The 12892-nt window shown below is 39.3% G+C and overlaps 1 protein-coding gene across 4 annotated transcripts in view; it reads left to right on the plus strand.

Moving 5' to 3' along the window:
• The window catches only part of ATAD2 (ATPase family AAA domain containing 2), a 31023-nt gene that overhangs the window by 14050 nt on the left and 4081 nt on the right, over window positions 1-12892 (plus strand). For 2 of the 4 annotated variants that reach the window (XM_066176452.1, XM_066176435.1), the window contains exons 15-27: window positions 1227-1317; window positions 1747-2061; window positions 3008-3113; window positions 4397-4580; window positions 6358-6543; window positions 7827-7962; window positions 8114-8310; window positions 9599-9758; window positions 10117-10239; window positions 10336-10476; window positions 11051-11149; window positions 11644-11991; window positions 12674-12798. In XM_066176452.1, the coding sequence (XP_066032549.1) occupies window positions 1227-1317; window positions 1747-2061; window positions 3008-3113; window positions 4397-4580; window positions 6358-6543; window positions 7827-7962; window positions 8114-8310; window positions 9599-9758; window positions 10117-10239; window positions 10336-10476; window positions 11051-11149; window positions 11644-11991; window positions 12674-12798 (2211 nt within the window). Of the gene's footprint in view, window positions 1-1226; window positions 1318-1746; window positions 2062-3007; window positions 3114-4396; window positions 4581-6357; window positions 6544-7826; window positions 7963-8113; window positions 8311-9598; window positions 9759-10116; window positions 10240-10335; window positions 10477-11050; window positions 11166-11643; window positions 11992-12673; window positions 12799-12892 lie in introns of those variants that run through there. The other 2 variants (XM_066176442.1, XM_066176460.1) reach the window with 2 other exon arrangements.

A 12892-nucleotide genomic window follows, 5' to 3' on the forward strand; every position in this document is an offset into this window, starting at 1 on the left:
CAAGCCCCTGAATACAGCAGGATTGTGGAGCAGTGAAAGTCTCCTCAGAATTGTACTTCTTGGACAAAAGAGGGCTCTCTGGAGAGACTGTGCTGTACTGTGGAGGGCAGACCTAGCACTAGATATGTATCATTAAGATGGTTGTAATAGTTAGTCCTCTAATTATTAGTTTTGGGTTCTCTGCACCCAGCGAAGAAAATGGGATGCTGCTACTCACCAAAGTGCTTAAAAATGACTTTATGAATTAATTAAGAAGTACTGCTGTAGCATTGTGAAATTGAAAGAAATGGCGTCCAGAAAAGAATTCGGTTTTGGTGACTTGGACAAAAATGTGAAGTCACTGCACAGGTGCAAGGCTAGGGAAGCTTCTAGTCCAATGACACTAGGTAATGAAAAAAATATTGTGGGTGGGGTTAGCAAGCAAAACTGGAATGCAGTGTTTCTTTCTGGCTACTGCTGATAGTTCTTTTTCTTAGCGCTTTTTGGAAAGTGCTGAATTGAATGCTGGTGAAAGTGCACTAAACAGTGCATTTAACACAAACATTTTTCTCTCATTTTTATCTGCTCTCAGGAACAGGAGAAGAGGTGCCATGAAACAGATCTAATACACACTTCCCCATTGTGGAAGAATTTTAGAAATCTGCCATATTTAGTCTGTACCATGAAATGCTTCAATGAAAGTCCTGCTAAGATCAGAGATGGGGATAGGCAGCATTTGACATTTTCTGGATGAGTGACAGTAATTTGAGTCATAATTATTGTTCTGCTTGGTAGTAACAGTAGCAACTGGGAATGGAGTGCTGGGGCTGTTTTCCTTGCATGAGCTGTCAGAGGATCAAGTTTGATGAACTAGTGGGACTGCCACCATGAAATTTTGCTGAATTTGAGAGAATTCCCTTTTAAAAATCTGTTTGCAGTTAAGTTGGGGGGTTTTTACTCCTGTGTTTTCTTCTGGATCTCACACTTTAGAAAACTCACTTTTTATGGAAGATGTAAATGCCTTTTACTTCATTGCAGCCCTCAGCAAGAGTTCAATGTAACAAATTTAGAACTAGGAAATTTCCTGCTTGAAAAAGCAGAGCATATTAACTGACCCTTAAAATACTTAAGAGTTATGCAGATAAGAAAAGTATTTGTATTAGTGTGAGGGTTTGGGGGGGTTTTGTGCTGTGTTTGTTTTAGGAGGAAATTTAGAGCAAACTAAAATGTAAGTGTTTTGTATTCAGGCGAGAAAAGAGATTTTCAAAATTCACACACGAGACTGGACCCTGAAGCCATTGGACAAGTTTCTTGAAGAGCTGGCTGAGAAATGTGTTGGTGAGTTTGAAAACACTGTAGGTTACTGCACAATTTGAGTTGTGGGGAACTGGAGCTTGTTCCAGGCAGTACTTGAGCTGTTGTGCCCTGCTGTAGAGTGAGGCAGTGATGCATCTGGCATCTCTTGGGAGCACACCAAGACAGATGCTGCTTTCAGTTTTCTTTTTTTTCTCAGAACACTGAATGAGTTTAGGCCATCTTTCCCAGGACTAAAATTTTGACAGGGGGCTGCTTCCTTACTGCAAGATATGAGGCTGTGAGGCACATGTCTAAACTTCTCTGCAGTGCAGTAATTCTTTAAATTATCTCTTACCCTGTTAATTTTTGGCTGCAAGCAAAGTCTTTCATTGTTGCACTTTAGAAATCTTGGCCTTGACTTTGGTGTTGCCTGAGCCTGACAAAACATTTGATTCTTGTTTTGTTTATTAGGATACTGTGGTGCTGATATTAAAGCCTTATGTGCTGAAGCCGCACTCTGTGCTTTGCGCCGCCGCTATCCTCAGATCTATGAAAGAAGTGAGAAGCTGCAGCTAGACATCGCTTCAATTAAAATAACAGCCAAGGATTTTGTCATGGCCATGCAGAAGACTGTTCCAGCTTCACAGAGGGCTGTGGCTTCACCTGGGCGAGCACTATCACCTATTTTAAAACCACTGTTAGAAAACACATTGGAGAGAATTTTACAAGCCTTACAGAGAGTATTTCCCCATGCAGAGCTTGCACTGAAGAAAGACCAACCGCAAGGTATAACAACAACATCCACTCATTTAAAATTCTCCCAAGGCAAAAGCTTCTGATGCATGCAATAACACACATAAACCTCTCAGCCATAATGACAGTTCAGTTTCATAACCTAGATGTGCAGAGTGCTGGATGGGAGCTGTGAGTGACTTGCAATATACACTGTTTTAGTAGTTGTACTTTAGGGCTTAGCTTCCATGGCATAGGTGAGCTCATGCTCCTGACTGCATCAGCCTTGATCAGGTTTAGTGTGTCAGTTGGTGAGAAGAAATCGACATTGATACACTCTCTCTTGATAGATGGAGGTCTGTGAAAAGTTAGTTACTGTGCTAATCTCTGGAGAGTGTTCTCCCTGTAGAGCTGGGATTGTTTGCACTGATGAAAAAGAAGCAGAAACCCACCAACACAATGAAATACGTGAGATATGGGAAATGGACAATTGTGCCCCCCTCTGTTTTCCACCTCCCATTATCTCTTCCTTTTGTGATCTTTGAGGAGACTTATTTAGAAGTTGTGTGGGTCTTTATACTCTGACTAGTTCTGAACAAATGGAAGTCTGTGGTCATTACATTCACTTAATTCCCTCACATCTGGTGGGAGAACCTGTTCCATAAAGCAGTGGTCTCATCGGGTTTTTCAGGTGTCTGGGAAGTACAGAAGTTGTTTCTAATTAAATTTATTCCAAGTGGGGAAAAAACCTCCCAAGTTTTTGTCAACAGAGAAACCTGATGCAAATTGTGGAACATAGGACAGCCTTGTGGAGACTGTGCAATCTCCTTACATCTGTGGTAGAATGAGCCCTTCAGAAAACAGCATTCATCATTTGCCTTCAAATGAAATACAAGAGAATGATTTCCTGCACTGATTTCAAAGATGTATTAATGCAAGAGTGAGATTTGAACTATTCAGGAAAGTCAACAAAGCTCTCATCTTTTAAATTCTATTGTAGGAAATGATGTGATTGACAGTGAAGAGGAATCACCATCAATCTTTGAAGAGAATCCAACTCATAAAATGCCTGATCGTGAAAAGGCAGAATTCCTCACTTTAAACAGGTCTCATCTGTCCCCTTTATGTTTACATTTTTAAGATGGCCGGGTCTGTAAACTGTTTTGTTGTGAGAGGTGCTGGATGGAGTGATGGGTGTGTGGGGGTTGGTCAATATTTGCAAAAAGTAAATGTGAAGATCCAGCTGGGTACTAATGTTCTAATCAAATACACTGCCCTGGCCCATCAAACTGGGTGGCCCAGCCCTATTTGCCTAAGTCAGAGTGGTCCACAGATTATTAGAACGTGTTGATTTATTCCAAAGGTTCAAGACCCAGAAAATGTGGTGTCTGCCCTTTTAGCTTCAAAAACCCCTAAGGATCTGTGTAGCCATCTTTTGCCCTTCTGCCTTCCAAGATTGTTAAATCAGAAATAAAATTGAAAAATGGCTTGTTAAAACACTGTGAGAAAAACAGCGTCTGCGTTTTGTACCTTTAACCTACAGAGTTTGTTCATATTTTGATGTTTTATTGTGGAAGTTGTATAAATCAACAGCTGAAGCAGTAGATTATTGTTGTCGCTGTTGGGTCAGTTATTCTCCCCTTTCTATTGCTGTCAAATGTGACCTGCTGAGCTTGGTCTCTATGATCTTTGACTTCAGTGAGTAAAGGTACAACAGTCTTGAGGTAGAAAAACCCACAAACCTCTTCACAAGTGTGTTTCATGCTCATGAAACAAGATGATTAAGAAATTAATAGACAATTCAAAGAGGAAACCATAGAAATAATTTAGCCAATCCAATTGTGTGCTTCTTCAGATACAGCTAATGTGTTTCAGTGCCTATGTTAATTTTTTTCCTGGAAATGTTGGTTTGCTTCCTCCATACTGCCATCTCCAGGCACTACAGCCAAATTTTAGCTAAACTTGGCAGGTGTAGAGATCCCAGTTACTTAAAGTCAAGACCCATTGAAAATGGTTGTGTGCATGGAGTGAAGAGACCCAGATTGGTTTGTGCTCAGAAAAGAAAGAGTTGATGTTCTGCCCCCTATCGGGTCACTGACCAGTTGTGTGTGTGTATTTGGCTGGACAGCTTCCCTGAAGGATTTAAGAGCTCTTACTTAACCCATTTAAAGGAATGTCAGATATGCTGGGAACTGGCAGGATTTCTTAGTGGAGGCATGGTACCAGTTTTTGAGAAAATAGGCTTTGATAGTCTTCCTGATCACAGACCAGCTTATTATTTGGTGGAACATGGACTGTATATACAAAAAAAAGCATATAGGAAAAAACTTCAACATGCGTGTCTATTGATCGCTTGTTTTTTAAACTTGTTTTCTTCTTACTGTTGTAGAAATCCTCGTTGCCAGCCAACATCTTTCAGGCCACGATTCTTATTAGTTGAAGATCCAGGATGTGGGCAAGCTTTTCATCTGGCACCTGCAGTAATCCATGCCCTGGAGAAGTTTCCTGTTTATACACTAGACCTGCCTGCTTTGTTTGTGAGCATCACATCCCCAGAAGAAACATGTGCACAGGTATCTTTTTTTCTCATTAATCTGGTAGGACTCATAAACTGTATATAAACTTGTGTAATAAGCACAATTCATTGTTAATGGAGGAGGCCTGGTTGGAATATGCTGTTATGTTTACTTCTGTCTGGAAATCCACTTTTTGTTCTAGATGGAATGATACTGTATAAGGATGTTATACATAGTCATGTTTTCCTTTTGAAACCAAGCAGGGAGGGTGTTGCTAGCAGCTCAGGAAGATGGGAGGTGCTGCTAATAAAGCACTCTCTGTGGCAAAAAATCCTGCTGGTCTGTGTTGGATCCAGGAAGTTTTCATTGCTTCTTAAGCCTCTGTGCTCTCAGTAGATGGCTCTGCATCATCCTGAAGGCATCATGCACTTTCTGAAGACCTATTTTTTAATTGTATTTGTAGGACACTCAAAGTTTGGGGAAAAAGGGCTTCTTTTTTTTTACCTACACAGCTTGCAGCACTGCAGTACATGCAGTAAAGAAATTAAAATCCCTGTAACACTTAGATTGTTACACTGGTGTGCTTTCCATCACTAGGAAAATTAAATATAACCAGATTTAGTGCTGGTTTCCTTCATTTTTAGTTTTAGGCAGGGGAATGCATGTTGTTGTTTGGCATCACTGTATTAAAATATTTTGACCTTTAGTCGCAGCACTGGAGAGCTGTAGGAGTCAGGACAGACACGTTTCATGGCTCATTTGTCACATAGGAGGAGCAGTTTTCCTTTTGTTATGTGATGGTCGCATCTGTGGACATGTAACAACCCTGTGTAGTGAATGTCTGGGTATACCATATGTGCTTCCCACCTTTTGACAGGAACTCTCTGAATATTGTTAATCTGAGAGGGCACATGGAGAAATTTGTCACTTCCCTCTGGCAGTAGATGTATTTTGTCTCCTGTGATTGAGGTGCCATCTGTAAGTAGTGGCTTGTGCTCTTCCAAAGCATGTCATCTGGTCTGATGGATCCTTTGGTAGTAAGAAGCTGTGATTTAGCTCTTCAGGCAGACGAAAGAATGGTCACCTGTTACAAAATATGCTTGAAATTATGCATTGTAAGCAGGCTTCTCACATAGGTCTTTGTTTGTTGAGTCTGTGCTCCGGAGTCTGTCACTGTTAGGGACACGAAAGAACCACACTCACTCAGGTTGAGAGATGAGTAGAGAAAGACAGACAGTTTATTATGATTTGGGGTTTAAATATGATTTGGGATTTGATTAAGGATTGGGAGATGAGAGGAACACTTCTCTGACTCCAGTGGTCAATTCAGCAGTCCATCACAGACTGGAATGAAAACAATGTTCTTTGTTTATGGTACATGTGTGGCAATCTCTACTAGAAATATGTAAACAACATCAGAAGGCTGAAAAATCAGGGTGAGTCTGTGTTGGGTATGTGCCTGCTCTGAACTGATACTGGTATAGTTGCAGTTGTGTGGCAATTTCTCCAGACTGATACATCTTGCTGAAGGGCTAGTCTTATTTATTTGGGCGTACCACCAGATTGGCTGAGTGCTGAGGCTCTTTAGGAGTTCTTGCACCTAAGCAGTTTTGAAATTGGGCAATGATTCAAGTCTGTTTCTGTCTGTGTAGCCATGTCTGTGTTTGAGTCAAAGTGAAAATTTTACCTTATTGTTGAGGAGCAGTTAATTTATTGGTTTGTCTTGATGTTTTAGCCTCATGTACTCCTATTTCCTAAGATAGTCTGATGTGTAGTTATTTAGTATCCTGTTGTACAGGATGTAGTTTTCTTATCTGAACTTTCATTTTGCCAGTTGATGCGAGAAGCTCAAAGAACAGCACCAAGTATCATTTATGTCCCACAAATCCCTTTGTGGTGGGAGACTGTTGGACCTACAGTGAAAGCTGTTTTTACAACACTACTGCAGAACATTCCAACATTTGCTCCGGTTCTGCTCCTTGCAACAACTGATGTGAAACATGGAGATCTCCCAGAAGAGGTATTTATCAATACTTTTTTTACTCTTCCTTTTTTTGCTGGTTAGTTTATAACTCCTCGAAGCATGGGAATGCTGTGCCACTCTCAAGTGAATTCATACTGTTACTATTTAGGCACCCAAGCCCTCTTAAAGTCTTTTAAAAACTTGCTTAGACAAAATAATGCTGAAAGCATTTGTCTGAAGTGTTTTCTGAGTAAAAAGATTGACTTCAACCCAACTCTTTCACCCTTCTCACACACTGATGCTTGTTAGACAGATGTACAAATTTGCTTCAGGCAATCATTTTGGTGACTGCAAGATGGTGAGGTGTGTGCTTAGTGAAGAATATACAGTGCTTGAGATAGGAATAAGACTGTTTTACTGAAAAGTGAAAGATATTTTTACTGAAAAAGTACAGTGGTCGCACTGTTACTGATGGAACGTAATTTCAAATTTAAATAATTTCATTATTATTTCAGTTTCTTTTTACATCTGGTAAGTGAAATCTTGACATACTGGAAAGATAAAGTCCAACTTCCATTTAAGTAACTTGGAAATCAATTTTTAGTTGTATTCCTTTAAAAAAAGTCAGTAAGACTATACCTGCTGAGCTTTCTAGACATTTGTGGTAGTACAACTACCCTCTTCCCCACTCCCCTCAAGCTGCACTGGGATTTCAGGAACAACATCAGAGTGTTAAAGGAAGATGTTCAAAATGTAAATATGATGCTCTGATTATTTTGCTTTGGTAGCAGAAGTTTTTGTGCTGTTAATAAATGCTTTCCAAAATAAGGAATGAAATTACTTGCATACCCTTTGTTAACAGAGATGGAAAAACAGAGTACAACCTGCAAATATGCAACTTTAGATACTTCATTTAAGTTAATTAAAAATAAAATTTTAAAAGCCACCTTAACAAAAAGCTGGCACTTGTATGTTGAACCTTGCCCATTCCCTCTATAGCTGCCATGAAGATTTGAGCTAAAGACCAGAAAGGCAGGTAAATACAAAATAACTAGCCTTGGAAGTGGTGACTGTCAGCTTTTTCTCAGAGGTTTATCACATTTTTTCTTCATGGAGCCTAAGCTCTAGACAGTATTATTCCTTAGAGCAGGTGGTTTAATTGAATTAATTTAATTAATGCTGTGAAAATTTAGCCTTTTAAAGCCAAAAGTGACTTTAGATAGCTAATCTTACCCGGATAAGTATTCAGTTTAGTTTAGAAAGTACTCACCTTTTTGTAATACAATATAAAAAATGTGTGTGGCCTTATATCTGAAATATCATTTCTCCTTATGCTTTAGATAAAAGCTTTATTTAATAATGATAGTGAAGAAGTTTTCAAAATCCAGTGGCCTACCTGTGCTGAAAGAAAAAGTTTTTTTGAGGACTTAGTTATGAAGCAAGCTGCTGAACCTCCTCCATCAAAAAACAGCTCAGGTGAGGATATTCAAAATATAAAACTTTGCTAGCAGTAAGTTAACAGCTAATACAATACAGCGTTTCCTTTGGGGATAATTTTCTATCAATTATTTTCATGTGCTTGTATCTGAGTACCATCAATTGACTAAAATTTTCCAATTAATTGAAGCTCGGCAGCCATTGGAAGTTCTGCCTGTAGCTCCACCACCTAAGCCTCGACAGCTGACAGAGGAAGAAATAAAACAACTGGAGGAGCAGGAAGAGGATACCTTGCGTGAACTGAGGATTTATTTAAGGGATGTGACTCACAGGCTTGTCATTGACAGGCGTTTCAGGGCATTCACAAAGCCTGTTGACCCAGAGGAGGTAAATTAGTGTTGATCTGCAATACCATTATACCTGTGTGTATTCACAATTTCTCTCTGTGTGCAGGTTTCTTGGTGTTCATGTGTTCTTTCTAGGAAGGTTTATTTTTGTCTTTACTGTAGTATATGATATGTCTCATTTAGTATTATGGATCTCTAGGATACAGGAAGTGAATTTTTGTTTTGCTTTACTTTTTTTGACTCTTTGGGGCACTCAAATGTCTGTTATTTGAGTGTTTGCTGAAGTCCCTGTGTTCCTTCTGAAACCTCTTTAAAACTTCCCATTATTTCCATTAGAAATTTCCATAAATTAGAGTATTTCCATTAGAAGGGTCATCCAACAAGGGTCTTCTAGTCCAAGTGCAAATTATATCAAATACCAACACAGTTTGCTTGTGAAAAGGCTTTGATATGTGTGTTATAGCTCTAAAAAGGAGAGTTCTCTCTTTTTCTCTGTAATAATAAACAATACTTCTAGGGTTTTTTTAATAAAGCCTAAAGCTCTTTAATTATCTGTCAATAGTTTCTTGCAAGAACAGGAGTAGAAGCAGCAATTTGTCAGATTTTCAGATTCTGTTCTCAGGGGGCTTTCCTTGGTATAAGATCAACCATAAAGGCTGTGTGTTTTTTTCTTCTTCCCACATGCTTCTCATTTAATTCATTAAATAAGTGTGGGCTGGGGCACAGACTTCCAAGCTGAAGATTTGAGATAGCTTTGCATTTTCACAAGGTTCTGTTCCCCCAAATGTCCACTGACTTACTTCCTTTCCTTGCAGTTTCTAGATCTGAATAATCTAAACAAACATAGATGTCCTCATCTGAACTAGTCATTAGGCTCCTTCTATTGTCTGAATAAAGAATTTGGCAGCTCTGGGTCGGTCAGCTGTCTCATTATAGGTGCCTAGGACAGGTGCTTCAAAGGTGCAATTCCTGCAACCTTTTTCTTGCTGCCTAAAACAAAGAGAATCTCAGGTAACTTTACTGAGAAATGTTTTTTTTTGCTGTTATTTTCTGAAAGGAAGTGAAGTGAGTCGCACTCTGGGTGCTAGTTCCCTTCTCTGCCCCACACATTCTTCTGATCTCCTTGCTTTGTTTTCCCCTCTTCTAGTCTGTCTCTTCAAAGCCAGCTAAAATAGTCCTTCTATTTTCAAGAAACTAAGTGGGTAATTTCTGCGTCTTTGGATGTGTCATATTGGGATTTTTAAGAAGTCCTTTATTTGACTTTATGAAAATAATTATTTTTGGTAGCTGCTACATTAAATTTCTGAGCATGTATATTTTCTTTGTAGGTACCTGATTACAATGCTGTTATTAAACAACCCATGGACCTCTCCACAGTTCTGTCCAAGATTGACATGCACCAGTACCCAACTGCAAGAGACTTTCTAAAAGACATTGATCTAATCTGTAGCAATGCTTTAGAGTACAATCCAGTTAAAGATCCTGGAGGTGAGGATGTGGTTTTATTATTAATTTGTAAAAATTTTAAATGTACAAGTTGATAAATGTTATTTGTGTACAGTAGGTGTGGGATTAGATCATTTAAAAGATCCCCAGAGAGCATTTCTGGCCAGGCTGTGAATGTTGCAGCATCAAATAAACTTACTTGGGCATGAAATTGTGGTAGTCATGTTGATTGGAATCTACTGCTTTTGCTTTAATAATTAACTTATCAGTTGGCATGGTGAAAAGATTGACTGAGACCCTTTCAGAACCTACCTATGACAAGAGAAACTTTCTAAGTAAACGAAGTGAAGGGGGTTCATTGGCTGATAGAAAGTACTTAACTCTGACGGTAAAATTTCAGATCGTCTCCTTAGGCACCGAGCCTGTGCATTGAGAGATACTGCCTATTCCATAGTGAGGGAGGAAATGGATAAAGATTTTGAACAACGCTGCCAAGAAATCAAAGAATCTCGTAAGCAAAGAGGTACGTTTTTTGACACTGAGGACTTAAAGACTTGTCTCAGTATTTGTAACTAGCCATGCAAGACACCATTCTTTGCTCTCTCTTCTTCATTTCAAGGTTCAGACTCTGCTGCTTCTTACTTCTGTGCAATGCCAAAGGAGGACTCTACTCCTGGATGTAAGAAAACAGATCCAAAGTGTAATGAAAAACTGCAGATGCTAGCAGGGCCTGTGGATGCCAGTACCCCCTGGTCTAAAGGCAAGTTGTGTTTTACTCAGACTTTACTGGAGAAGGTGCTGAAGCCTCTGTTCCTGTGACCTAACAGGTTCCTGTGATGTCTGGTTCTTCATGCCAGAGGCATTAAAATTTTCAATATGCTGCAAAACATGGGATAAATCCTGAGGTGTTTATTCAGTATGATTGTAAAGTCCAAGTACAATGGCTGGTTGATACTGTAATACACTGCCCTTGGTGGCCCAACTGATATTGGCTCCTACATTGCTACCTCTTAAAGGCAAAAAAGTTGTACATGGCAGTTTCTGAATGCTTACCTAGTTTTTAGTTATATGCAACAGTGCATATAACTAAAAATAGCGCATATAACTTCCCTGCCCTCAGACATTAAACTCTATTCCTGTGGTTTCCAGTTGAAGGGGAAGGGGTTTAAAAAAGGGGAGCAATAATCATTGACATGTAAAAGAAAGATCATTATTTCTTCAGTTTTACCTGAAGGAGGTTTTTCCTTTATGAAAAGGATACGGAAAAGAAAAGGGGCCTTGGGTCTCTTTCAGTTAAAACACATGACGTGATGTGATGTTTCCTGGTCTTGCAGGCATATCTGGGAATTTTGCTACTGACTTGACCTGCAGGCCTTGTGTGGTACTCCTTGAGTACAAAGAATGGTGGGGTCTTCTGGAAGGCAAAATGACAAGTTTGTATTGAACAAGGTTAACTGAATCAGAAAGCTTATGAGGTGTAAATATCTATGGAGGATTTTTTTTCTCCAGCAAATACTCCCTTTAAAGTGCCTCTTCAGCTCTCCCCAATGTGTCTAACTTTTGTGAAGTTTACAGATTCTGAGGGCTCATCTCCAAATGTGTTTCTGTTATTCCCATATATTAGATCCCTTACTAAGTCACCTAATAATCTTGCTTTGCAGTAAGATTTCCTGTTTAAAGTCAGATTTTTGTGTTCATAACATCTCGAAGCTGATGGTTTTGTGAATTAAATTCTGTGGCTGGATCTTTTAAAATCTACTAGTTAGCTGACCCTATTAAAATGAAACTTTGTCCCTAGACACATGTCTGGGGAGATGGGCAGTGCTACTTAAACTCATTTGGTCATTGTCCCTGTCAGGCAAGTAAGATGAGCATGCTTCTTGTTTTGATAATGTTTTGGATTACTTTTGCTTGTATCTTTTTGTAGATAAGTCAAAAAGAAAACGCAGAAGGAATAAAGAGTCTTCAAGTATTGCAGTGAAGAGGAGGAATATTCAGTTCAACAAAGAGAATAAAATTCCTGAAGACCAAAATGAAGTCGAGAGTAATGAAGAGTCTAACATAGATTGCACTGAATTTGCATCTGCTCAGGATACTCCTATCGAAGAAAACGTACTTCAAGAACGACAGAAAAATGGGACAGAAAATGAAAGAGAGAGAGTTCCCCTTGTGGGTAAATCTCCTGGAAAAAGGAGAGAACATTCAGACCAAAGAGAGCAGAGTGAGATGCCAGATTGTCAAAAAGCCGGTACTTCTGAAGACGGAGGTTCAAATGGTAAGTGAAGGATCAAACAGGTCATTTACCCCCTTCTTTTTCCTGAGGAGGGTTACACTACCTACCAGGTTTTAGCCACCTTGATTTCTGCTCTCGGTTGTCTCTCAGATCAGTGCACAGTGTTTCTTGTATAATGATGCTGCCCCTCAAGTTATGCCAACCAAACTCGTGTATTCCTGCAGCTGCTGCGTTTCTGGTTCTGCAGTTTGTTTTTCAAATGGTACCTACTGAAAAACAATAATGGGCTTTCTTTTATTGCATGAGGCTCTTCCCAGCAGTTAGAAGAGTAAGTTAAAAAGCTGTACTTCAAGCAGTGTGCACCCAGGGTTATGTGTGGAATAGAAGAGTTATGTCCTGGTGTTTGCAGTGTATGGTGTGTTTTCTAACCTAAATTAAGATGAAGTTTTACAGTGCAGTGCTGTAATGGCAACAGGATTTTTTTTTTCCCCTGGTTTTCCCCTGTCTTTTTGTCTAGTGGTTTTTTTTTGTGTTCAAGTCTCTAGTTTTGACAGAACAGAGATTTTTGCCAGAAAGGAGGTAAAGTATCAAGCATTTATCAATGAAAAATGGTAACAGTTGTCTCTGTTGCAGAGGGGTTCTCTTCTCCAAGTACAGGGTCCTTCACTCATACTGTGTTCCAGAGAAAGAGAAATCCTGACTTAAGAAATTCATGTTGTTCCAGATTTGTGGGTACACCGTATGACGCGTGCAAGATCTTCTCAGGTGGAAGAGAAACAGCTGGGATGTGCTGGGAAAGCAATGAGAATTGGCACTCAGAGAGTGTTTGTGGATTACTGTGAGCTCAAAGTAAGTTTAAATTTTAATTTTGTTAATACCCAAGTATGACATTTTCTGTCTACATACAGAGTTGTAAATTAAGTCAGTTGTTAACCAGTGCCAA

Source organism: Chamaea fasciata, unplaced genomic scaffold, assembly GCF_029207755.1.
Source record: "Chamaea fasciata isolate MVZ Bird 193981 ecotype frontalis unplaced genomic scaffold, bChaFas1.0.hap1 SCAF_1, whole genome shotgun sequence".
Taxonomy (NCBI): Eukaryota; Metazoa; Chordata; class Aves; order Passeriformes; family Sylviidae; genus Chamaea; species Chamaea fasciata.